The following is a 27112-nucleotide window of genomic DNA, read 5'->3' on the forward strand; positions in this document are numbered from 1 at the left end:
TGCACTGGGACCTGTAAATTTTGGCTTGTAACTAAAGTCTTTTATCGACCCTCTCGTCAATAAAATGATTAATATATCCCTCCAATGCGTAGGTTAGACCCTTTTGGTGACTTCTAGTTGATATGTGACTTTTCTGTCTCCAGAAATCATCAATGGCCTCCTGTGAAATGTCTCCTACTGACAACTGCAATAGCGTCTGTCACTGAATTTTCATTATTTGTCCGAGTGAGTGGAGGAGGGCGTGGTCTAGCCATAGGTCAATTCCAAAAAAAGTTGGGGCGCCAAGTAAAATATTCTATAAAAATAGAATACAATGATTTGCAAATTTGAAAACCCCATTTTTTTTATTCACAATAGATCTAAACAACATATCAGATGTTCAAACTGAGACAGTTTACCATTTCAAGAAAAATATTAGCTCAATTATAATTTGATGGCAGCAACACATCTCAAAAAAGAAGGGACGGGGCAACAAAAGGCTGGAAAAGTAAGTGGTACGAATGAAAGACAAATGATATAGTGTCTCTGAAGTAAGGATGGGCAGACGTTCACCATTCTGAAAAAAAAAACTGTATCTACAAATTGTGGAACAATTTTAGAAATATTCCACAATATAAAGTTGCAAAGACTTTGAATATCCCATCCATGGTACATGATATCATCGAAAGATTCAGAGAACCTGGAGAAATCTCTGAGCATGAAGGATAAGGCCAAAGGTCGATACTGGATTATTGTGGTCTTCGAGCCCTCTGGCAACACTGCATTAACTCTTAGAGGTCCAGTGGCTAATTTGTTAATTTCCTTTTGACAAAATAAACCACTCAGAAAATGTATAGCATGCTCATGTTTGGTATACTCTTTTCCGGCACTACCTCAACTTTATAAAATGAAAACGATATTTCTTGAAGTTTAATTTACTGTATTAGATATGAGGCCTCCATAAAACACAACACCCAACAAAAATAGATTTTTAAAAATTGTTATCTAAAGCAATATACAGTCATTTTAAAAAAGAATTTACAATATGCTGAAATTATGAAGAAATACCAGTGCCAGTCCTGTACAGCATGGTCCACTGTCCCCTAAGTGTAACATTGATTTTTATATCAGATTAACATGATCATATTTCCTGTTGTATTTGGCCTATTGACATCAAACAAAAACAGAAAGAAAGCTTAAAAGTCCTTTCCACACAAAGTGATTGCAATGCAAAATGTGGCTTTGTTTTCATGCTGTTTATGTGACAAAAGTAGCGCATGATGAAATCATGCTGGCATGATCATGGACCCCTATGAGCTACAAGCTGGCATGATTCTGTACTGGAAATCACTGCATGGGCTAAGGAACACTTCCAGAAATCACTGTCTTTCATCACACTTCACCATGCCATCCACAAATAGTTATAGCTGTATCATGCAAAGAAGAATCCAGGATAGTTCTTATTGAGAACTTGGACATCTTCGCTGGACCAAAGCTCATTTTAAAAGGACTATGAGGCAAAATGGAGAACTGTTCTGTGGTCAGATGAATAATAATGTGAAATTCTTTCTGGAAACCATGGATGCCATGTCTAGTTGATGGAAGAGGAGAGGGACCATCTGGCTTGTTATCAGTGTTCGGGTCTAAAGCCTGCATCTCTGATGGTATGGGGTTGCATTAGTGCCTATGGCATGGGCAGCTTCCACATCTGAAAAGGTACCATCCAGGCCGAAATGTATATAAAGGTTTTAGAACTCAAATGCTCCCATTAAGACAACGTCTCCTTCAGGGAAGGCCTTGCATATTTCAGCAGGACAAAGCCAAACCAATACTACATCCATCACAGCAGCATGGATTCACAATAGAAGAGTCTGGGGGCTGAACTGGCCTGCCCAGACCTTTCACTAAAAGAACTGATTTGGTGTATCCTAAAATAAAAATCTGGCAAAGAAGACCCAGGACCGCTGAGCAGCTTAAATCCAACATCAGACAAGAATGGGACAACATTAATCGCCTAAAACTCAAGAAAGTAGTCCCCTCACTTCCTATACATTTACAGGCCCTGTCCCTACTTTTTTTGAGATGTGCTGCTAGGAGATGGGTCCAATGATGCATGCAGCCCTATATTTATCACACCCACCTCTCTTTTTTGTCTACTGCTTTGAAAAGGTTTGCATATACACAAGCACACTTTGAATTTATAAAAACAACCCTCCCTGACAACCTCCTGTATGAAAAAAGCTCCCTAATCCAGATAATGAACTAATTTCCATTTCACAGCACCAGAGAAAAGGTATGCAGATACATTTTAACTCTTTTTTTCAGAGTATTTCAATGACCTAGTAGAGTATCACAGCCCTTCACTGATGTTGACTTATCTTACCATCCCCACTTATTGTAAGTCTCTGCGGGTAAAAGCGGCAGATTAATGCGTAAAATGTAAATTTAACAAGCTGCAGGAGGCGAGGAAAAATCAAACAGGACACTGAATGGAACAGTAACTGTTTCCCAGCCTTTCTAATTGCTGGGAGGAGAGGAGGCTGTCAGCTGATTAGCCCAGGTGTCACGGCTGTTAGACAAAAAACGGCGGTGGCGGTGCAGCATGAAGAAGACACATTATAGAGGAAGACAGGGATCTGTCAGAGAAAAACCGACTGTAATAAAAGTTAACAAGCCTGACCAAACCAGAGAGCAGTGATGAATCAGTTAACTGTACTTTTTACACTCAAATCACCTACAAATTGTCTGTGAAGAGAAAACCGTCAAATATTTTGGAAAACCGTAAAATTTATATTTTCAGGGGGAGAATTTACTCTCCTTTTAGTCGTACAGAACACATGGTTTTATTTATTAGCTTGATTTGATTTAGTTTTTACTGTAAGAAACAGCTTAAATGCAAAAACACACACAAAAGACAAACACTAAGTTGAGTGGTTGTAGGGGGCGGATTTAGGAGAGACTGTAGACTGTGGCAGTGCTTGAGGAGTTTTAAAAATGTTTCAGTCATTAACACTCTAATCAAACATTTAACCATTCTCTTGCAAAATAAATCAAATGTTTTACTTGGCAGAAAAGGCTCTGCTTAAACGATGTTCCTTGGGTTAATCAAGCAGCATGCTGTGACTTTCTTATAGCTAGAAACCTCCCATATGGATAGATACATAAATGACAGTGCATACTGAATACAATAACATTTTTTGAATAGCAATTAAACCATAGTATGAATTTATTTTCACATGTTGATAGCCATGAATCTGAATATGAGGGTGCAACAAGCTTCATGCTATAAAGGAGGAGGCTGGGGTGGAGGAGGTTAAGCTTTGCCAGCAGCAGCAGCAGCAGTGAGGTGCATCAATATGAATACAAGCAGTGTTCAGTGAGAAGGATGTATATTAAATACGCTGCTGTGTTGAGAAAAAGAGCTGTGGTTGTCTGTGGGGCTGGGATCAGCTGGATGTATGACAACCATGTCCTGCGTGAACTAACGCTGAGCTTCATTGAGTTGGTAGGAATTTTTTTCCAATTTAAATATATATTATAGTGATCTCAACCAAAAATAGTTGTGCTAACTTTTTGCTCATGTAAGATCTTTATGTTTTTGATATATACGGCGCATAATTTAAGAAACTCAGTATAATGTGTTGTATCAACTGGTTCAGTTATCAATAATGCACCCAATACTTTAATTTGTTCACTCAAAATTAATCACATTAGATTTTTTTACAGTGCAGTTACAGAAAAAAGTAGTTCTCCATTTAGAAGAAACAATCAGTTTTAACAGAACAAAGACAAGCGTTTCACTGCAGTACTCTTTTTTCATGTTTTTAATGTCTTTTTACTAAAAAATTAGGGGCCCTGATTATCTTTAAAGTAGGACAATAATATGGAGGAAAACAAGCTGATTTTATAACAACAAACAACCAGGGTACCAAACATTTCCATTTCCTCATTCCCTCAGATCAAAAACTGTCTACAGATGTGCTACGGATGGAATTTCAAAATAAAAGCATAGCCTAAAGGTGACAGTTTAGATCAATGTTTTGACTTTCTATTGATCTAATTGGACAACTGGATAGCTACACCCCTAACCAGGAGGTGTGAAGGCCTGAGTAAATTGTGATATTGATTTCCTCTACGGCAGGTAAATCTGTTGTGCTTTGAAAACAGTTTTGTAAAGTGCAGGGGTTGTATTCAGTGTATGTAGACCAAGATTATTATAGTCAACTAAAACTAATTAAAACTAAAATTAAAAAAATTTAGTTAACTGAAGCTAAATTAAAATTAAGCTTTAGAAACAAACAAAAACGAACTAAAACTAAATTCTGTGCTAAGAAATAAGATTAAAGAAAGATCTCCTTTGTTTAAGTCTTTGACAGCAGCAGACTGACTGACATGTATGCCCAAGCCTGGAGAGACTAAAATCCCCTGATTTGATTGGAGAAGACTTCACACAATGGTCATTTTTGTCTTAAGTCTAGGACCCTGTCTAGGGTCTCGCCCCTGACAGGTTTCTGATATTGCCAAAAAACTAAAACTAATAAAAACTAAACTAAAATGAACTGAAATCCTAAGGCTGTCCATCACTTCCTGACCCCCAGTGGACATTCAGGATTGCAAACAACCAATTGGAACATTTCTGCTATTTACTGCATTTTAATTTGAAAATATACATGAACACTTCCTGTCTGGCGGAATGTTGGGCACACTCTTTTTTTTTTTTCTTTTTTTTTGAATGTTGGGAACATTACGTGTCCTTTAACCCCATTGATGACTGATCACATGACATCACAGAACATTCTGAGAAACCCTAACAGGCTGCCAAACAGCAATCCTCATTTGTCCTGTTAGTGACACGAGTCTGACAGCACGTGTTTGTATCAAGCTATCACAGCGAGATATTCAGTCATTTCAACGGTTTTTGGATCGAACAGACATAGAAAAATGCGAAGAAGTGTGCCAACAAGTGGGAGTTTTGGTAGACGGGGCGTGGTGAAAAACGCCAAACAAACTCTTTCAGCAGAAAAGATGCCTGAAACCATGGTGTCTCAGACATCTGCAGAAACCCATGAGGAATCATGGTCAAATGACGAAAATGAGTCATTTGTTTTGAGTATCAACAACCCAGAGCCAGCAAAAAAGAAAAAGAAGAAGAAGACGCTCAACCATGGGGAGGAAGAGGAAAACCCCTGGAATCAGATCCAGTGCAGCTTTGGGTTTCCTTCAGGTCTGGAAGATGAAATCGATTGTGAAGACTATGCAGGATTCACGTTTTCACTAAGACCTAGAGAGATGCAGCAGCTCAGGGAGTCTGTGCCTGCTAAGCAGGTTACTAGAGAAGAGCCTGGAGAGAAACCACCATCAGAGAAGACTCCTGAAGATATTCAGTCTGTGGCTGCAGACGACAAGTTTCAGGAGACCAACCAGGCCCCGGTTCAACTCCCTGAGCGTGAGCAGATGCCAGAGGGTCAGGCAGCCTCCTCAGACCTGCGTCTGCTCCATGCTGAGGTCCCGACAAAACCGGCCAAAGCATGGGCAGAGGTGGTGAAAATGGGGACAAAGGAGCGTGAGCAGCAGCCAGAGGGGCAGGCAGCCAAAGTCTCCTCAGACCTACGTCTGCTCCATGCTGAGGTCCCATCAAAACAGGCCACAGCAAGGGCAGAAGAGGTGAAGGAGGGGTCAGAGGACTTCCTCGCCAAACTCAGAAAGGAGAAGCTTGAACTGAAGGGTGCACTGTCCCAGGCTAACATGGCCCTGCAGAGCCAAAGGCAGAGGTCGGAGCGAAATAAGATGAGGCTGGTGGGAAAAATAGAAGCCTTGAATGCTGCAAACCACCAGGCAAAGGTCCAACACGAGGACCTCAGGAGGCAGTGGGCGGAGGAAAAGTCCCGCCTTCTGGCTGGGTCCATCGTGTCTCCATCAAACCAGGACCAGGACGACCAGCTGAAGAACGCAAATTTGGGAAATGAGAGATTAGGCAACGAGAACTGTGCTCTAAAGAGTGAGCTCAAGCAGACCCATGAAGAACTGGAGAAAATGAGGAGGGCATTAGATGAGGAGAGGTCCCGTCGGATGGAGGACTCTGCAGAAAACTCCAAACTGAAGGTGGAACTCAGCCAGGCCAAAGAAGACCTGGCCCAAAAGGAAAAATTGCACCTCCTGGCAGAGATCAACACGCCTGCTCCAAACCAGGAACACCTCAGGAAGGACAAGGTCTCAACAGAAATCACCACCCTTCATTCGGCCCTCAGCCAGGCCAAAGAGGACCTGGTGAAGAAGGAGGAGACCTCCAGGATTAAGGCCTCCATGGAGCAGGCGAAAGCAGATCAGAAAAAGCAATGTCTGGTGTGGAAGGAGGAACGATCCCGCCTCATCAAAAGTCACCAGGAAGCTGTCTGCAGGTTAGAGGGGGAACTTGAAGACGCCCGAAATGAGCTCAAAAACAGCAAGAGCTCATGGGAGAAACAACAGTTTGAGTTCCTTATCTCTCAGATGGACGAAAGGGCCAAAGCCAAAGCAGCAATAGACCAGGTCGGGGACAGGTTAGAGACCCTTAGAAGCCAGTATGACGAGGAGCCATCCCGTCTCCTGGCAGAACATGAGGAGGACTCTTTAAAGATGAAGGCTGCTCTGTGTAAGGCCAGAGAGGACCAGGCAAGAGTGGAACGACAGTGGGACGAAGAAATGTCAAGGCTCCTGGGCGAACAAAGCGGGAAAACAGCAAAGCTGGAGGAGGAATTGGCAAAAGCCACGAAGGATCTGGTCAACCAGAAATCCAAGTGGGAGGAGGAAAGATCAGGGCTCCTCAGAGAAAGTGCCAGCCTGAAAGACTCTCTGCAGCAGATGGAGACAGAGAAACTGGACTGGCTGAGAGAAAAAGCCTCTCTTCTGGAGTCTGTGACTGTCCTCATGCAGACTCTGGAGGAGAAGGAAGACGAGAGAGCCAGGATGTCAGAAAGTCTGCAGCAGAGGATGGACCGACTGGAGCTCCAGCTGGAGGAGGAGAAGAAGAAAAAAGAGAGGAAGAGGGGGGGGTTTCTGAGTTGTTTTAGAAGACGCTCTGGAGCCTCAACCTCTGACTCCTGACTCCAAACCCTCCTTCCTGTCACCTGTTAACTGTCATGAAACTAGAACAAAAGAAGGGCTGCATGGTGGGACGGTGGTGAACGCCTCATTGGAGGAAGATTCCTGTTCGACTCCCTGTTGGACAGGATCCTTTCTCTGTAGAGTTACCATCATCTATTGTGCATGTGTGGGTTCTCTCCGGGTGCTCCGGCTTCCTCCCAAAGACGACAAACATGACAGCAGCTTAACAGGTGACTATATATGATACAAAAATAAAAAATAAAAAATAAAAATCAGCTTCAAAAGCGTAATTCTTTAAACATCACAGTGAGAATAAAAACATTTACATATTAAATGAAAGTCACTGATGCAATGTAAACTCATTTTATTGATGTATTTTCACATGTTGATAGATTTGTTGTAGAAGTGCACACAGATATCTGTGCCATGTGTTTAGTTGCTCAATAAAGACTCATCTAAACATAAATCTGAGTTTAAATTTGCATGAAAATATTAAGAAGAGTGTACTGTTTCCAGAAATGTTGGGATAAAGATATCAGACGTGCTTTGTTAAGAATGGTCCATTTTAAAATGCAGTACAGTGCAGAACTTTTGGGCACGTTTGTGTCAAAAACTGAGGCTGAAGTAAGGCGTAGATGTGGCAGGTAAACCCACCTGAGTGCACCATCAGGCAAGGGCAGCAAATCAGGAGGGATAAAGGGGAGAGCTTCTGGGACCCTGCTAAAGGGGGGTCCATGGAGGTCAGCAAACTCATGATCCATTATAAAGTCAAGCTGTTATAACTGTATTTTATTTTAACCTAAATAATAATCACTTAATGCAACAAAATTATTATTTATTTATGCTGTAGTACAATGAAGCCATTTTCAAAAAGTAAACCTCTTTACTAAAAGGGAATTACTTATATATATATATACTTATATATATATACTTATATATATATATAACAATATGGACGGGCACACTGAGTTCAACCATTTTGGAAGGATTGCCAGACGTCCGGATGCCAAAAACAAAGTGGAAGAAAGTGTGACATCTTTAGTGGAAAAATAATCAAATATTTGCAGAATGCTGCAAAAGTGAGTGATAAGTGGTGGTAATGAGTTAAAGTGGTTAAAAAAAAGAGGAAAACATGGTTTGAAGTGGCAAAAAGTAGTGAAATGTATTTAAAGGGCCAAAAAAATGGTGTTAGTGTGTTAAAAGTTGCTTAAAAAAAAGTAGCACAAAGAGGTTGAAAGTGGCCAAAAAAGTGTTGAAAATTGGTTTAACCCCTTCACCCCTGAAAACACAAATAATAGCCAAAAAATTCTAATTATTTGGAACCAAAATGTTCATTTAACTTTCTACTGAAATTTTAAAAAATCAAAATTTCCATAAAATGTGGTGTATTTGGTAACTGATAATCCACTTGAGGGCATTTTAATCATTTATCAGATTGTATTCAAACGTTTTTTGGTTTTTTTTTGGAATAATTTATTGAGCATATTGATTAGATAGAGGTATCATAAAAGTATGTATCAAATATGTGACAACAGGCATTAAGGGGGTTAAAGTTTGTAAAAAGTAGAAAAAGGTGTTGGAAGAGGCAAAAAATACCAAAAGTGAAAGAGAACGTGGCTAAAATTGATTAAAAGTGACATAAAAAGAGGTTGAAAGAGCAAAAATGTTGCAAAAAAGTGACAAAAATGGGCAAATTATGGGAGTAAAAAACTGGCAAATTGGGCCAAAAATGGTTAGAAAATACAAAATTTGGTCTGTTGATAGAAAGTAGCAATAAGGTGTTAACTGTGATGAATTTAAACTTTGATGTGATACTAGTAAAACTTGAACAACTTGGCAACAAAAGTAGAAGACCTCAGCCCCAAATGTTGGAAACTTCCTTTCTCTATAGTTTTATCTATCTACTGTATCTATTTATTGATCTATATCTATATTTATAGATAGATAGATAGATAGATAGATAGATAGATAGATAGATAGATAGATAATACTATTATCATAGTGTAAAACACACTGGATGGTTCTTGTTTGACGTGGAGGCTTTTATTGTGAAATGTTCACCTTTCCCAATGGTCACATAATCCCCTTTTACTGAAGTATTTCATTAAATGAAAAAAAACAAAATAACGGAATTGAAAAAAGTAAAATTTGACCCTTTAAAAAAAAAAAAATGTTATTTGGTTTTCCGTTTATGTATGGAAAAAATGGAAAAATGTTTTTTCCCTTTGGTTTCAACCAGGAAATGGATCTGCCAGAAAATACTCTGACCTCAATAATTAATGCTACTCTCCTAAACTCCTTTTGCCCTCCAGGGCTTTGTGTTAGACACATGACTGAATGCTATGAATACACTGCCATGCTACCTCACTCTGTTTTAAACTTTCTGTCTAGACTTTAACTTTCAGCCTCTTTTTAAAGCTGAACCTTCCTTGTATATTCTCGTATAACTGTTGAACAGATGTACCAGCAAATGTACCAACAACTCATTCATAATACATGAAATAAAACATGAGCACAGTCTGCTCCAACAACTTCTTATTCATAAACAATTTATGATGTCTTTAAGCATCACTTGCTAATGATTAACAAATAATTCATGCATCCTCTGAGCTAAATTTTCTCTGTTTGGGATTATTAGAAAAAATAAATGTACAGCTTTATTTATGAAGATGAAGGAATAATGTATGAGCTGTAAGCCAGTAGCAGATTTCTGCATTTATGAGCCCGATCAAAGACGTTATTGTGTTGACCAGCAGATTAAGTCACTCGTCGCCCTGTCTTTGATAAACAGCTCGGCCTTTAAAATGTTCATTACTGCAAAGTGACATCTCAGACGGTTAAAGCCTTTTTATCTAGAAAGGACAGCTCTTTTGAATGCTCCTCAGCTCATATCTTAGTTCAAAGATCAAAAAGCCTTCACAGCTTGATCTGAGGGCTGACACAGGATCTGCACTGTAGCATCACTTCAAGCCCGAGGTCTCTTCAAAGGAGGCTGTGAAAAAGCCGTGTTTTTACAAGAGTAAATAAGCCCCTAAACATCCTGTCTCTATAGCTGGGAGGGATTAGTGTAGAGCCCGAGAAGGAAGAGGAAAAGTGGCTGTCAGAGCAAAGCAAGGGATCAGAGAGGAGAAATGGTGGACTTAAAACCCCGGAGGATGGAGGTAAATTAGTGGCATTGGGTTGGGAGTTGTTTGTTGTGTTTAATGGTAAATGCTTTGTTTTTACTCCTCCCTCTCTCTCCTTTAGTCTTTGGATTACATTATTACTCTTGGTGAAATTAGAGAGAAACATGGAGGGGAGCAGTGTTCTGTGGTGCATTATAACTACAGGCAAATTAAAGCCTGTAATCCTGCAACGACAAGATGTTAGCATGCACTCTGAGCCTGCAGACCTCCTAGACTGAGCATATGCTGATTATTGGCAAGGTTTGATAAAATGGGTCTGCATGTGTGCGGGGAATGGGGGAAAATAAAGTAGCATGAAATCAGAATTATAAGTCACACTGGTATGTAAGGTCCAGTTTGTTTCAGGGGTCTCCCAGTGGAAAAAAAAGGTTTAATCCATCTCCCTGCACAACATTTCTACTGCGTTCAGGAAAGTCCACAACATTCTGCTCTTTCTGTGCAGCTGTGAAGCTCTTTCAGGACAATCTGTTTTCACCATGTGAAGTTAGCCCTAGGGATGCACAGATGCATTGGTTTAATGGCATAAAGTGTATTTTACACCTGGGCCTTCAGTGCTAACCAAAATCATTTTTATCGTGCAGCTTTGTTTCCCTGTGTACCACTCCATTCAGTTGGCAATCCAAGTTCCCCAAACCTATTAAAGAAGCAATTTTTCTCTTAGTGTCCTGCCATGCTATGATGTGGCCTTTGAGAGGCATTTCAAGTTTGCAAACACAGCACAACTTATTTGATAGTTGTGAATAAAAGGTACATACTCAGCAGTGCAATACCCAGCATTTCTCTGACTCCATGAGCAAAGTCCAATTACCTTTCATAGTCGAGGAAATTAAAGGGTTGCACAAAAAAACTCTCCCTGGCTGGCCCAGGGCTGATAGCTGCCATGTTAGCTGACCATTATCTAAATGTCCTGCTTCTCCTGAAAAATCCCCAATGGCCAACTCAGAATTAACCTTGCAAAGCAGACGGATTCGCCCGTTTCTGTGTTTCTCACTGGCGAATCCATCTTGTAAAGCTCCCGTCTGAGCCTGTTTAGGCCCAGTTAAAAAGTGACAGGACCAATCAGCAACAAGGGGCAGTAGTTTGGATGTGGCGAAGTCGCACATAAACAAGCAGCAACAAGAGGCTGGTACAATTATGGCGGAAAAGATTAGCGTGGATGCTGCTAAAGCACCAGTTTTTATCAGAATTTGACATTTATTCATTAAAAGAAGAGCAAAGAACAGCATTGAGTTGTTTTCTTTTGAAAAATCATGCACTGACATGTCTACAGTTGCCATGGTTACCATAGCGAATACATCATGTGTTCTGTTGCTCTGATTGGCCCGTAGAGATCTAACAGACATAATGTTCATCCGATCACCCTTCAATGTTTTTTTCAAAAAATCTGCCCTTTCCTAAATACCGTCCATGGAAGGTTTTCCAGATGGATGTGTGAAACACGTGTGAAACACATCCATCTGGCATTTCCTGTTAACTCAGAATCTGATTGGTCAAAAAGTATGACAGTTGACAAAACTGTCCTCAGGGACATTGACATCCTTCAGGTCATTATCGTGCAAGATAATAAATCTTCTCCCAAGCCAAAGTTCTCTTCCAGACTGAATTTGATGGTCCACCAGGATTTTCCAATATGCTGAGAAGCATCCCCACAGCATGATGCTGCCACCACCATTCTTCACAGTGGGGATGGTGTGTTTGTGGTGATGTCAGTGTTTGATGTCTTGTCTGATGGCAAAAAGCACCATTTTGGTCTCATCAGAACAACAAACTTCCTTCCACTTGACCCTGGAGTCTCCCTCATGGCTTTTGGTAAACTCTAGTCCAGATTTGATCTGAGTTTTTTTCCAACAGTGTCTTTTTCTCTGCCATTCTCCCATAAAGCTTTGACTGGTGAAGAACTCGGCCAACAGTTGTTGTCTGCAGAGTCTCTCCCATCTCAGCTGCTGAAGCTTGGAACTCCTTCAGAGTAGTCTTAGGTGTCTTGGTGGCCTCTCTCACTAGTCTTCTTCTTGCATACTCAATCAGTTTGTGAGGACGGCCTGATCTAGGCAGATTTACACATGTGCTATATTCCTTCCATTTCTTGATGATGGATTTAACTGAACTCCAGGGGATGTCTAGTGCCTTGGAAACTTTTTTTGTATCCATTCCCTGACTCTTACACTTTACAATAACATTTTCTCTGAGTTACTTGGAGTGTTCTTTTGTCTTCTTTTGTCCCAGTGGTAGCCATGAATACTAATTAACCAGTGACAGGACCTTCCAGACACAGGTGTCTTTATACTGCAGTCACTTAAGACACATTCACTGCACTCAGGTAATCCCCATTTCAGTAATTGTGAGACATCTTCTAATCTCTTTATCCTCAGTTTCTCACTCTATCCTCTGTCCTGTCAGAATAAAGGCATGAAAGCCCCAAAATAAGTCACAAAAAGGACGTTTTTATTTTATCATCTTATTCTTATCCCCTTTCAAGCTAAATTCCCAATCCAAGGGGTCATTCATCTCAAAGGTCCAGCCATGTCCATGCCACCCCTATATGTAACATACACATTATTTACATACTGAGAAACCTGGCTGACTTCCTGCCTCCAGCTACACATCATCAGCTGTGAGAATTTCATATAAAGCTGCAGCGAGGCTGCTGCAGAGAGATAGGACATGTGCTGCACAGAGGACATTAGTGAACATGCTCACAGATAGGGGGCAGTGTGGTCATCTGTGCTGCCTTACCACCTGTGAGCCGGAGCGGGGCATTCTTCCCTGTAATTACTTCTAAAATTAGGAACCATTTTTATGAGCTGCTCTACATTTTTGTGTGCATCTGCAGAATATGGGAGGATGTACTGACGGCGCTCAGTTTGCCCAATTAGGAAGTCTTATCTCAGGTGAACAATGGATGCTTTCACATACGCGTCTTATACCTAGGATCTGACTATGAGCATTTTTTATACATGTACCATCATTTTTCCTCGACGACTCTATAGGATAATACTGTAATTGTTCCTGACTTTATGGTAATCTGTGAGTGTGTGGATGATGTGTGTGGGAGTCTATAACACCGAGAGCACAAAAGAAAGGTTTACAACGGAGGGGAGTGAAAGTTGGCGCCTGCAAAGCTCTGGGATTTAACTGCCAATCCTGCAACAACAAAAGGTCTCGTAAGCATTAGAAGACTCACTATATGTTGGCACTCCACACAATCCCCCTCCCCCTTTCTCCTGCAGGGTTACATACATTATTTAAGGGTCTGAAAAACAACTCCGGCTGGAGTGTTGTATGGCTGAGAGCTAAGATTGAAAACCAGCGACGACTTGAGTCTACGTGTTGCAGCATTGCTGAAAGACTGTGAAAAACTGCAGATCTACAGAACAGGTGTAAAGGTGTTATCCAACTCGGGGCGATGACATTAACAGTGCAGTTTGACAGGAGGAGGATTCGCTTACCAAATAATCATCAACAACAGAATCAACCAGAGACATGAGAGTGAGAAACAGATGATCCTGCTTTGTCCTATCAGTGTCAGTTCTTCCACAATGTTCACAGACTAGTATCCAGTTACCACCAGTTTAAAAAGGGCTGAATTTAACTTCTGGGATTCAGTTACATCCAGCTCCATGGAAATTTGCACACTCCAGTATAGAGCTCTGATGGTGAAGCAGCTGACATCAGACTGATGAGCTGCACCTTTATGGAAGCTCAACTCATACTACTTCTATGATTAAAACTACCCTAAAGTATACAGTGTCTATAAAAAGTATTCATCCTCTTGGATATTTTACCCTTTTATTGATTTAATAAATCAATCATGCACATCTGCAATTTTACTCCACTCTTCTCTGCAAAACTGCTCAAGCTCTGTCAGGTTGCACAGGGATCAGGTGTGAACAGCCCTCTCAGAGTCCAGCCACAAATTCTCTACTGGATTGAGGTCTGTTTGTATCCTTCAGGTCATATTGCTGGAAAATAAATCTACTAAGCCGATGTTCTCTTCCAGACTGAATAAGATTGCACTCCAGGATTTGTCTAAATTTTGCCGCATTCATGTTACCGCTACCTTTACAAGCCTTCCAGGGCAGCCTGCTGATAAGCATCCCCACAGCATGATGCTGCCACCATCATGCTTTAAAGTGGGGATGGTGTGTTTGTGGTGATGTGCAGTGATTGGCGTCTTGTCTGATGGCAAAAAGCACCATTTTGGCCTCATCAGACCAAAGAACTTTCTTCCACTTGACCATGGAGTCAGCCTTTTGGTGAACTCTAGTCCAGATTTGATCTGAGTTTTCTTCAACAATGTCTTCCTCTTTGCCACTCACCCTTAAAGCTTTGCCTTGTGAAAAACCTGAGCAGCAGTTGTCTGCAGAGTCTCTCCCATCTCAGCTACTGAGGCTTGGAACACCTTCAGAGTAGTTGTAGGTGTCTTGGTGGCCTCTCTCACTAGTCACCTTCTTGCACACTCACTCAGTTTGTGAGAATGTCCTGTTCTAGGCAGATTTACACACCGTTTCCAGCATCTCTCCACCACAACACAACCAAAACCTGAACGAATCCAACCAGACGGGGCTGGCGGTTCGTGGGAGCCAAAGACTGTGCTTGTCGGGTAACCGAGGAAGGACACCGTGGTCGAGGTCCAGACGTCATTTCAGGTACACACAGCTGGCATTTATTCGCCTCTGGTTTATTGCTCAGCTCATGGTTGTGTTTTCATGTTTGGATGCAATGACCGCAACTCCATTAATTGGGGTTGTCTCAGTTGCATTCACATGAATATGGATTACATAGTGGCAGGTGTCTTTATACTACAATACTAAGGTGATGAAAACTAACGCAGTCATTGATTATTGCATTACATATTTTTATTCAATTGACATTACTTTGTATCATCACTAAATCTGTTTTCACTTTGACGTTAAAGAGGATTAAAAAATGTAAAAAAAAAATGGTAAATAAAATCAATAAAAGGGTAGAACTTCCAAGGAGTCAACTGAACCGCCCCAACCTGACAAAAACAAAACACTGATTGGATGAATGTTCTGTTTGTCACATCTTTATGAGCCAATCAGAGCAACAAAACACGTGACGATTAGACTCTTGCCGAATCTGGTCAGGAGATGGGCAAAAACATTGTTTCAGCAAAGAAAAGAACTCAATGCTGTTCTTTGTTCCTCTTTTAACGAAAAATGTCATCAAGTTTTGATAAGGCTGACACTTTATCAGCACGCTAGTGTCTTCCGCCATAACTGCACCGGTCTCTTGTCACTGCTTGCATACGTCACGACTCCGCCATGCTGGGAAGTACTGCCTCTGAATGGTCCTGTCACTTTCTAACCAGGTCCAAACGGTTCAGACAGGAACTTTGCAAGATGGATTAGCCGGTGAGAAATACGGAAACGGGAGAATCCATCTGCTTTGCAAGGTTAAAGCCACTCTAGAGTTTTTAAAGTAAAATGCACTGCTTAAATCATGGTGGTATATGTTTTTTTCCTATCATTGCTACTGAAAACAGGCCTAACAAAAGTGCCTCTCAATGAAATTAAGCACCAACAATGATGACACAACAGAACGTGATCAATGTGATAAGAATGATCTCGTATTATGAGATCTTAATCTGATCCTAATAGATTTGTTAACACTAATACCTCCATGTTCAGTAAATCAATTTTATGCAGAGTTGGTTTGATTAAAAATAATCTTCAATTAAGAACACCAAGTGACCTGCAGAGCTGGGCAGCAACACTTATAGGCTTTAGTCCAACAATCATACTATTTCAGAACAGTCAATCAGCCAGGCTGAGGCAGAGAACTGAACAGACTTTTGTATTTGATATTTTGCTGAAGGCGACTGAAAATGTCAAACTGGATGACAGTTTAAACTTTTGCCACTCTCGTAGACTCCTAAAACAGACGGAGCCTAACTCTCTACACTGGTGAGGATTTAAAATCTGGTCATTTTATGGAGACTCACAGACTCATCCGTCTTTGTCTGTCCTGTTTTTGTCTCCGAAAACAAAGCAGCAAATTTGAGACATGGCACTTTTGAAGGAAACAAATCCTTTTGATAGAATTTAACAGAAGTATAACTTATAAAGAGATTATTTTGGCTCAGTTTCTTTTCTGGCTCATAAACATATCAACTCTCAGTTACACAAAAATACATTTAGAGCCCAAAAATAAACACAAAATAGTAGCTGCAGCAGAGATGACATGACCTTTGGAGGCTATACAACAGAAAAATAACAACACATGGTTCTAGTCTTTTGTTAAAAAACTGAATTTTTAGGACAGAGGGAAAAACAAACACAATAGTCTTCTGTATCTGTCCATTTCTTTAGTCAACAACAAGAGCAGAATTCAGAGCAGTTTTCAAATAAACACCTGCATTTACCTCACTAAAGGTCAGTCTTCTTATACTGACTTAGAAAGCTTAAATAAAGCTACATTTTGTTAAATCTCATTAATTTGATTGATTTGCTATTTTAATTGCTGTGCATCAAAAACTTTTAAGTATTTGCAGAAAAGTGCACTAAAATTAAAACAGCATGCAACGTGCAAAAGGGTTTTATATGTAATGCATTTGTTTTATTAACTAATTTCCTGTCAAAGCCATATGGTCCTATCTGTCAGAGTGCCATTCACTATCTGATCAACACATAAAGAAGCAGTCACCTCTTCCATTGTTGTGTTAGTTGCACTGATAGTGAAGTTAGTCTTTTTTATGTTTCAGTGAAATGCAAGGAAAATTCCTTGGCCATGATTTTGATTCTTCAGACAACAGCACATACATTTATTCATGCATTTGTGCTTACGGTAATCTCTAGAAAAACAGATATCTGCATAAAGATGTGGGATCTCTAGGTAAAGGGGGAGATTCTGGGTGTTGTGAGCTGTCTGTTTTGTGTAGTATTGTCCACTGGCCTTTCACTTCATTTTAATTGGAAAAGCATCAGCGCTACAAGCAAGAGAGGCAGAATAAATCTGCATTTATATATTCTTGAACCCACTAGCTGTAAAAAATAACAGTCATGCAAGCCCCATCCCATGCTCAAAGTAGTCAAATGAGCTGCCCTGAGTTCAGTTTATTTAACCCTCAATTACAACATATACTATATGTGCAGTGATCCTTGCGTGAAGAGCACTCTGGAGTAAATCGCTCCCTCTCTGGTCAATCTTTGCATTTTCATAGTACACACTCTGGTCTGTCTCTGACACTTGCTTAGAAGGTGCATTTTATGCAAAACTTTCATTTTCAGGCTTTTCTAATGAAAATATTTTAGGCTTTTCTAACAAAATATGTGCCCCTGTCCTGTCCACAATCACCCCAAGTATCAGAAAAATGCCTACCCCCACCCCCTTTCTCCAGCTTTCAGAAAAAGTGTGCTAAAACAAGCCGTTCTCAGAGTTTCCCCTCATGATGGACCATCCCAAACAACATTGCCCCATGAACTAAGTGCTGCTAACATCCTAGTAAAAGGTCCTTCTCTTCACTCTCACATCTCAGGTTGACTTAAAACATGACCCACAAATGGCCATGCCCCCAGTGCACAAAGCAAGGACTATAAAAACATGGACTTGTCTCGCACACACAGTACCCTGACCCTAACCTTATCCAGCATCTTCTGAATGAAGTGGAACAAAGAGCCAGGCCTTCTGGTCCAACATCAGAGCCTGACCTCATAAATGCCGGACAGAATGAATGGGCACAAATTCCCACAGAAACAGCAAAATCTTGTGGAAAGCCTTCCAAGAACAGTGGAGGCTGTTTTACCTGTAAAAGATGGGACAACTGGTGTAGTTGTGTAGTGGTCAGATGGCTGAATACTTTTGTCCATATCGTGCACCTCTCTGAACTGATAATTGTTCTTCTGCCAGCAGTTTTAGGTGAATTGAATCTATTTTCTGGACAGATGGAGGGTCGACCCTGATTTCCACGTAGCCCAGGGAAACTGATCTCATCTGTTGTTTTTGAAAGGTGTGAGACTCCAAAAACTCAAAGAGTAAATGAGGCTTGATATGAACATCATTACATAAGCTCTACGTATCAAGAATAAAATAGCAGTGGATTCAATTATTTGTGTATAAACTATAGCCGCAGGCAGGACTGGGGACACGAGTAGCAGAGTTAGAGTGGGGGGGTTCAGATGCAAGGAGCAGGAGAAATTAAGTAGATTTCAGTGCTGCATGGTCATGCACACGCCTGTGGGTGAAAAAAAGAACAAAACACAAGAGTTTAATCTCCACACCTCTTTTCCCGTCTCCTTTTCCCTTCCTTCCCCTCCAGCTATTTCCATTTTTCTCCCCCTCATCTCTCTCCCTCAGGGTCAGAGTTCAGCTTGCAGATAAGGGAATTGAAACAGGATCCTCGCCGCCTCTCTGTCAGACTATCTGACTATACACTGCAGCGATCAGTCCCCGCTATCTGTCCCCCAGCACAGGTCTCTGTGATGAGCTCGAGCAGGAGTCATCTCTCTGGGCGCCTGTGCGCCCCTGTGCATGTGTGCAGACCTTCTGCATCCGGATTGGTGGGACTTCTGCAGCACTGTCTGCGATTCCCAGCGGAGGCACACGACGTCCTTGTTTCCTCGCTCTCTGAATTCTCTTAGCTCCATCTCTGGGGTTACAGCGCTCACTGTTTTGTGACTATTCAAACATGAATCAGTCCAGATAAATGGACGGGTACACATACACCAGACCAGGCTGCTGAATAATCTGTCATCTAGAGCTGCTATTTGGTTAATGAATGCCACTGTCTACGTCTGCTCTATTTACAGTAGAATAATGAATGCTGCTGTCAGTCAGAGTAAAGGGAAGTCTGTGGAGAAGACTCTCTTAATTTCATCTTGGCATGTTGACCAATTATAATGCTTTCTAGTTCAGTCTCTCTTGCTGCTGCCATGGCAACCACATGACAAAATATCTCTTAAAAGAAGAGCGTGAAATGTTAAGTGGCTGTTCCAGCTGGGATACTCTCGGGACGGCTGCCATGGAACTTTCGGAGAGGTGGCTGCTCGCCTGCGAACGCTGACGCAGCACCGGCTTACGCTCATGATTAGTGTGTCTCAGTGAAACCGCGACTAATGGTCTATCAACGCCGGAGTGGGAAGTGCTTATGCTGCTGCTTGCTACAAGTTGTCAGTTTAATTTAGTACTTTGTGTCCTGTGAATCTTCAGTTTTTTACTGAAGTTGGAGGTAACTGAGTGCCTGACCTGCAGCTTGAGGGGGTAGAATTATATGTCCCTTAAATAAAGCCGTGCCTTTCCCAGCACTGTCCTCTGTTGTGTGAGAAATGAGGAGACAGACTGGCTGATCGAAACTCGGAGAGGGATCCATGGGTGATGCTAGATGGGGGAATTTAAAGGTGACGTATTGTACCCCATTTCCACCTTTCACACAGTCCCTGTGGTCTAAAAGAAACACATTTGCTTTGCTTTGGTCAAAATATGATGTGGATCGTGTAGAGGAGATGTCACTTATCTGGTATCTAGTTATCCTTCACCCTCTGAGCCCTAAGCTATTTTTTACTTCTTTGTCTTGCCTGGACTTATCATCATAAAAAGCTTTTAAAACATCAACCCTGTGGTAAACAGTCAAGCTCTAAAGATTTTTAGGGCAACCTGGGATAATTTGGTGACTCTGCCCCTTAATGACTAACCCACAATTTCCACATACTGTGGCTGCACCGTGATCCACTGGTAAATCGTACTGTAAATCACTCTCTCTAGTCAATCAGAGCAGTTCTACTGCAAGCGCTCCAGGACGGCACCGGCACATCCTTGAATCGCCACTCCGCTCCACTCCGTTGGAGATTTGCTGCAGGTCTATTTTCAGCACCGGCTGCTGCCAAACCATGTAAACTCCTGTCAATCATACAGCTCCAAACAGGAAGTCAAAAGTGTAGAATATATGGTTCTTTCAAAATGCAACACAATGCAAAGACTCCAGATCATAAATCACCATATCAACATTTTGCTCATCCTGCAGGGAGAGCAAAAGGTCACCGAGAGGTTAGAGGTTCACAGATCTACAATGGCGCCATTGATGAGGTAAAGTTAACTTTTGAGGACATTTGGCCAAAGAATTATCCATAAAACCACAGATCCTTTAAGCAAACATTAACCTTTTAACTTCCTAATGTTCTCACACAATGGCAGAAGCAAAAATATCATGGACTCATGCCAGAATGGATGATAAATTAACCCTAAAAAGGTGCTCCGAACCCGCTTCCAGTGGGTGAGGTTGCCTTCAGTTGGAGCAAAACCGTGGCGTTGCGGAGCATGGCTCAGCCGTTCTTATGTGGAAATTGCGGGTAAGGGGCAGATCCACTAAAGATCTTATTTAGCTCCAAGAATGGAAAGAAAAGATTGCACCAGATCCACAGAGCCTACGCAAAAAGGAAATCCACGCAAACTGCACACAAAATGCATGCAAACTCAACTGAGCAAACAGCACCCTGTCACAATTGTATGTAAATGGGGAGTAGCAGGGGAATATTCAAAATGCAAAAAAAAATGCAAAAAAAAAAAAAAAAAAAAACAGCAAAATTGCTCCTCCGACATGCAAACTGGCTTCATTACAAATAGCCCCTAATCCCCAAAGGCCAGTGCTAACTGCCATGGGCAGGCTGTCTCCTGCATGATCTGAGGGTAAAGATATCTGCAGCCTGGCAAAGCATGATGCAACGATGGAACAGCCTGCCACTGAATGTCACAGCCAATGTGACGAAACAATATGGCTGATAGCATTAGCCCCTCATGGCAGAAACGATCGAAAATTGATTAGAAATGGATAAAAGTTGTTCAATAACAGTTACTAGTGTGGACTCAACTCTGAGTCGGTTTGTTTCACATGTTGTGGGTTTGCAGATACTTTGGACGCCCAAATATAAGCAAAATTACTAAGAAGTGTTTTTTCATGATATTTCACCTTTAAGATCCTATGAAAAGAATTAAAAGAACATAAGCTATTCTCAGATTTTGCATGCAGGTTAGAGTTGTTGACTGACTCCTGAATACGAAGACAACAGTGTTAAAGAGAGCTAAGTGAGCCATGAAGACAGGAAACAGACAACACAGACTGACAGCAGGAGTGATCAACGGGACATGTGAGATGCAGAGATGAGGAGATCAATGGTAGGAAACAAGCAAGCAGGAAAGAGGAAAACAGACTGATTTCTCTGGAGATCTTCAAACATTTCACATCAGCTCAAATCAGGATAAACACACGATGACATAACTGGGCTGAATGAGAAGACAAAAATATGAGAAGGATGATATCAACAAATGATCAATATTGGGCTATAAGTGCTGGAATGTTCTGAATACAAGTATTTTTTCTTTAAACACATTTGAAATAAGTCTTAGATGTTTAAATGCCACGTTAACGACATACGTTCACAAAAGTGAACAGCATACGTTCACAACAGTGTGTATAGAAGTAATTATCTGTAATGAAGGTGTGCCACTCCTGGCTAAGTTAAGCCGTCACTCACAGCTGCAGCGCCAGGGGAGACACGGTGACTGTCAGCAACAAAGTCCCTTAAAAGGAGATCGAGTTAACCCCCCCCCCCCCCCAAAAAAAAAACATGTCTGAAGGAGCTGTGTTGCAATAAATACCTGTTACCATTTTCAACAATTTCATTACCAGGTATAGGCATAGTGCATTTTGCCACGTCAACCTTAGTCCTACACTGCTCTGGCCTCCTGATGGCCAGCTAGGATCCTAAATCAGACAAGAATGGGACAACATTCCTCTCCCAAAACTCCAGCAACTGGTCTCCTTACTCACAGATGTTTACAGACTGTTGTAAACACCATGGTAAACATGGCACTGTCCCTACTTTTTTGAGATATGTTGCTGCCATCAAATTCAAAATGAGCTTTTTTCATGAAATGGTAAAATGTCTCAGTTTCAACATCTGATGTGTTTATGCTCTACTGTGAATAGTTTGTGTTTATGAGGTTTGCAAGTAATTGAATTCTGTTTTACTTACTTTTTACATGGCGCCCCAACTTTTTTGGAATTAGTGTTGTATAATGTAATGATATATGACACGATATTTACAGTTTGCATGCCTAAACTCTCTCATGTGCTGTCTCCACATTCACCCCGTCCTGCAGTACCTCTGGCATCACTGAGTCTCTGTATAAAGAACACAAAACAAACCATGGCAGGAGAGTGCGATCCTGGGGCTTTATTGCTGCCAATGACTCTTCTTCTTCACTAACGAGCTGTTGGAAATCCTCCCTTTATTGTTACGTTTGTGAATGGAGGGCGCTGAATTATTCATGCTAATTCTAATGGCTTAAATAAGATATTCAGAGTAAATTTCAAGTTTCACTTCCTGGAAGTTGCTCCAGGCATGGCAGGAAGATATGCAGACATGTAGAGTTCACAGCATGAACTTCCTGGGAATAAACATGCTTTTGTAATGTATGAATGTAATGAATATTCTAGTGTCACAATAAACACACGTGCATGCCCATAAGCCTTTACACTGATGGCTTTTTAAAGAAGGCTATAAAAAGTAACCACAGATTGTCTCTGGAGAAGTTGCACTTCATGTAAGGAGCAGAGACAACATTCTCCTTCATATTACAGCAACATTTCCAAAAAAGTTGGAACCCTGTGCAAAATACCTGTGATGATTTTTAAAACACTAAAGCTGAATGCACAATTAAAAACTGCACCAAAATGGCACATCAGTTGTCAAAACTTGGAAGTTCTTTGATCAAAATGAATGTTCCCATTTCAATTTTGATGACAGCAGAACATTTCCAATAAAGCTGGGATGGTTGTAACAGATTAGGAATATGATCTAGTTTAAGAAGACAACCCCAGAGAGGCAGAGTCATTCTAAGGTTAGGACGGGGGAGACCACTGCCTCAAAGCTCATTTTTAATATCATAATACTCCAAATGCACATAGAGATACAACCAGACAGTGACACCACACCTAATGTTACGTTTTTAGAGTGGTGATTCTGCAGACATGAGATCTCACAGAAAACCACATCATCACCCACAACAGAAGAAAATACATTTTTTATTGTACATTTTGCTTTCCCACGTAGCTGCTGTCCCAGTGTCTCTATTTTGGCACATCTAAATGCAGGATGTGGCTGACCAACACCAAGCTGACTGGCATTATCTTTCATTATCTCATACCACTGAGAAGGGGAAATGTCAACACTGCAGGTAAAACTGCAGTGGCACTAAGGGCCAAAATTAAAAACAAAATCTAATGTGATGTTTGGTCACTGCCCTGGGCCCTCTAAATATCTCAGGCTCCTAGTTAATAGACCAGTCGCTTTAATGGTTAATCTGACCTTGTAATGGGGAGTACTTCCCAGGCTATTGACAGTTTTCTGTCAGAGGCATGCCCAGTTTGGATTTGTAAATATCAGACATGTTTGTGCCCAAAATTGTCAAGTGTGCAGCCAGCCTAATGAGAAAAGAGGCCATCTGGCTCGTTATCAGTCAACAGTTATAAAGTCAGCTGGTATGGAGGTGCATTAGTGCACATGACATGACTAACCTGCACGTTTTTGAATTGTCCACTAAAGCTGAACCATGTCTACAGCTCTTGAAGCAACATAAGCAAACAAATAATGGTAAGGCTTTTTCATTTTAGCAGAAAAAAAAAAAAATCTGACACTATTCCACAGTGGGTTCACAAGATTTGTAATCATTGCATTGTGTTTTTGCCCCAACTTTTTTGGAACAGTATGGCTCTGTAGTACAAGAGCCCAGGTTGATACACTGGCCTTCCGACAGTCCTTAAGTTGCACACATTAAAAATTTTGGAGCATTATGGAGCATAAAGTCTGTCAAAGCGGAAAAACTGAAATCTTACATAAGACACAAAAGGTAAAACATTGACAGAAACTTCTCTTCTTAGTAAAATGCTGACAGAGTTGCAAAAACAAACAGTGATGCAAGAGACAGGTAATCATACCTTGTCTCAACTTTTTTTAAAAGTATTTTACTAGCATCAGTGTCAATTTGGGAGTGTCCCAACTTTTTTGGAAGCTGGGTAACACATCAGTACCTGTCAGAGAACATGTGAAAATAAAAGATCAGCTCCAGCTGTCATGTTTCTGTGCTGTGGTTCAGATGCTACTTACAGAGTGGGACGAGCAGCAGGAGTGTCGCCAGCAGCACCCGAAGGCTGGCGCGGTGGGAGTGGGCGGAGCTGCAGAGCATCTTGTTCTTCTTACAGACGCACACCTGAACTTTGACTTCTGTGTTGTTGGACAGAGGGGGCACTCCTGAGTCAGTGATGAGCAGCGGGAGCTGGTAGTTGGCTTTCTTCAGACTGTGCAAAAGCATGATCTGCGAGTGTGTGGCTGTGGGGGGGGGGGGGGGGGGTTGGGGGGGCACAGAGGGAGAGCGAGGGTTAGTGAAATTATAATCCCCTCCTTCTTGCATTTATTGTCACTGTATCCCACATTAAGAGCTGCCCACTGTGCAAAGCTTAACTAAATATGTGCATTACAATAAAGAACTTTAATGCCTCCAGTGTTTGCCAAGACACTGCTGACAAGTGAAGCGACAGAAATTGGCACTGTTTTAGTTGCATAAGAGTGTTACATTATGTTGCATCACACTTTAAATTCCTTAAGAGGCACTAGAGAAAATACTGGAGTCAGTTCACCCCATGCTGAAATGTGCAACAATATGCAAAGTGCTGCACTTCCTTGACAGTCACAGCTGTTAACTCTGAGGTGATTTTGGGTTTAGCATCAGAATCATAAAAACAATCATTGTAAAAACTAAACAGTGTCATAAGGCAGCACTTAACAACAGCCTATAATATAAATATAAGGAAGACTCAGGTCTAGAACGAGGATCTCTTTAGTAAATGTTGTGTACACACAAACCAGGTCCTGAAATGGGTGTACAGCACTTCCCACACAGAATATGTCATCTAAAACAGTGGTTCTCAACGTTGGGGTCAATACCCCCATGGGGGTCGCGGGACACTGAGCGGGGGTCTCCAGATGCCCTAAAAAACCCCCAAAAAACTAAGAATATTTTTTTAGGTGGAACTGTTGCCACTTTACATCAGTTTTGCCAATTTTAACAAACTTTTGCGATTTAAAATCTATTTTTGTCAGTTTTAAACTCTTTCCACCACATTTTTCTGCCTGTATGTTTTACCACTTCTAAACCTATTCTTGCCACTTTACACCCAATGTTGCCTCTGTTGACCCATTAAAGCCTCTATTAACCACTTTTTTAATACCACATTTTATGCCAATTTTTGCCCATTTTAACCACATTTCACTATTTGATATGTTTATTTTTGCCAGTTTAACCAATTTCAGCCAATTTCTGTCTATTTTTCTGTCTCATTTACCCCTTTTAAGCCAGTTTATATCAATTTTTCATCCTATTTCACCAAATTTCTCACCCATTTTTACCAATTCAAAGCCATTTTAATCACTTTTTAATCCCATTTTACCACTTTCTATGCCCGTTTTTGCCCCATTCACCCATTTTTGCCACTTTTATCAAATTTTTTGACACTTCTAACCAAATTATGCTACTTTTTAAAATCCAACTTCACCACATTTTCATATATTTTTTTTGCCATTATTAACTTATTTTAGCCATTTTAACCCATTTTAATTCTGTTTTTAACATTTTTAAGAAGGCTATTTACCACACAAATGAATAAAACAATATTTCTTTAATAAGAGTGGTTATTTTTCAGGTTAAATATCAGATATGGATACCTCAGCCTAACTTTATAGTAGACCATGATTTTGCTGACCTCCATGGTCCCCCAGTCTGGCTGGGCCCCAGAAAGCTCTCTCCTTTACCCCCCTTGTGGGCAGCCTAGTCTGCACATGACTATTGTTGAATGTGCATGGCTGTGGTTAACCACCTTCAGGTACAGTGGGGTCCCCAGTCTCTGGCACCTTTATTTTTGGGGTCGTGGGCCGAAAAGGTTGAGAACCACTGATCTAAACATGCCTCTGACACATTCAGGGCTCTGTTTGTACAGCATGAGGCGCATTATCTAACCCGCATATCCACATACATCGACCACCTATCAGACCAGTTCCACCGCCCGCACTCCAGTCATGCAGCGGCACGTCCCCGGAGCGCAACTCCGCTCCACTTTGTTCAAGATACGCTGCAGGTCTATTTTCAGTGCAGCCTCTGCCGAACTGCATCAATACCCATCGATCAGAAAGCTCCAGACAGGAAGTCACAAGGGTAGAATATCCAGTTCTTTAAAAATACAACACAATGCACAGACTTCTGGTCGCAAATTATCACTATATAAACAATACGTCTCATCCTGCGGCGAGAGGAAAGGGTCACTAGGGCCATTTGCGAAGAAAAGTTAGATTTCGAGGATATTAAACCAAATAATTTTACATAAAACCACAGATCCTTTAAATGAATATTAACCTTTTAGCTTCTAATGTACTCACCCAATGGCAGAAGCAATAATATCATGGTAAAATTGTTTGCTATTGAAATAGTATTCCTGTGTGACCCTGCAGTTCTCCCGTGATCTCTGCCCGCTGATCAGGGCTGCGTGCCGTGGAGTAACGCTCCAGACCCGCTTCGAGTGGGTAAGGTTGAGGTGGAAATTGTGGATAAGGCAGGAGTAATCAATCTGTAGATCATAATCTACTGGAATCTTTAACGCTAGATATGCATTTGATCTAACTCTGAGTCTCCTTATCCCTTTTAGTTGTCAATTTGAGCAGTTAACCCTGCGAGCCCTGATAATTTAGGCTTATGTAGAACAGTGGTTCTCATCTGGGGGATTGGGCAGCTCTTTTCAGCGGAACATAAATGTATGCCAGGTAAAAAAAAACAATGACAAAAACTCTTCTTACAGAAGCCTA

The 27112-nt window shown here is 41.2% G+C and overlaps 1 protein-coding gene across 1 annotated transcript in view; it reads right to left on the reverse strand.

Annotated features, from left to right (window-relative positions):
• The window catches only part of cdh13 (cadherin 13, H-cadherin (heart)), a 784391-nt gene that overhangs the window by 16068 nt on the left and 741211 nt on the right, over positions 1-27112 (reverse strand). The window contains exon 14 of the mRNA XM_041795315.1: positions 24368-24589. Within this exon, the coding sequence (XP_041651249.1) occupies positions 24368-24589 (222 nt within the window). The remainder of the gene's footprint in view (positions 1-24367; positions 24590-27112) is intronic.

Source organism: Cheilinus undulatus, linkage group 9, assembly GCF_018320785.1.
Source record: "Cheilinus undulatus linkage group 9, ASM1832078v1, whole genome shotgun sequence".
NCBI lineage: Eukaryota > Metazoa > Chordata > Actinopteri > Labriformes > Labridae > Cheilinus > Cheilinus undulatus.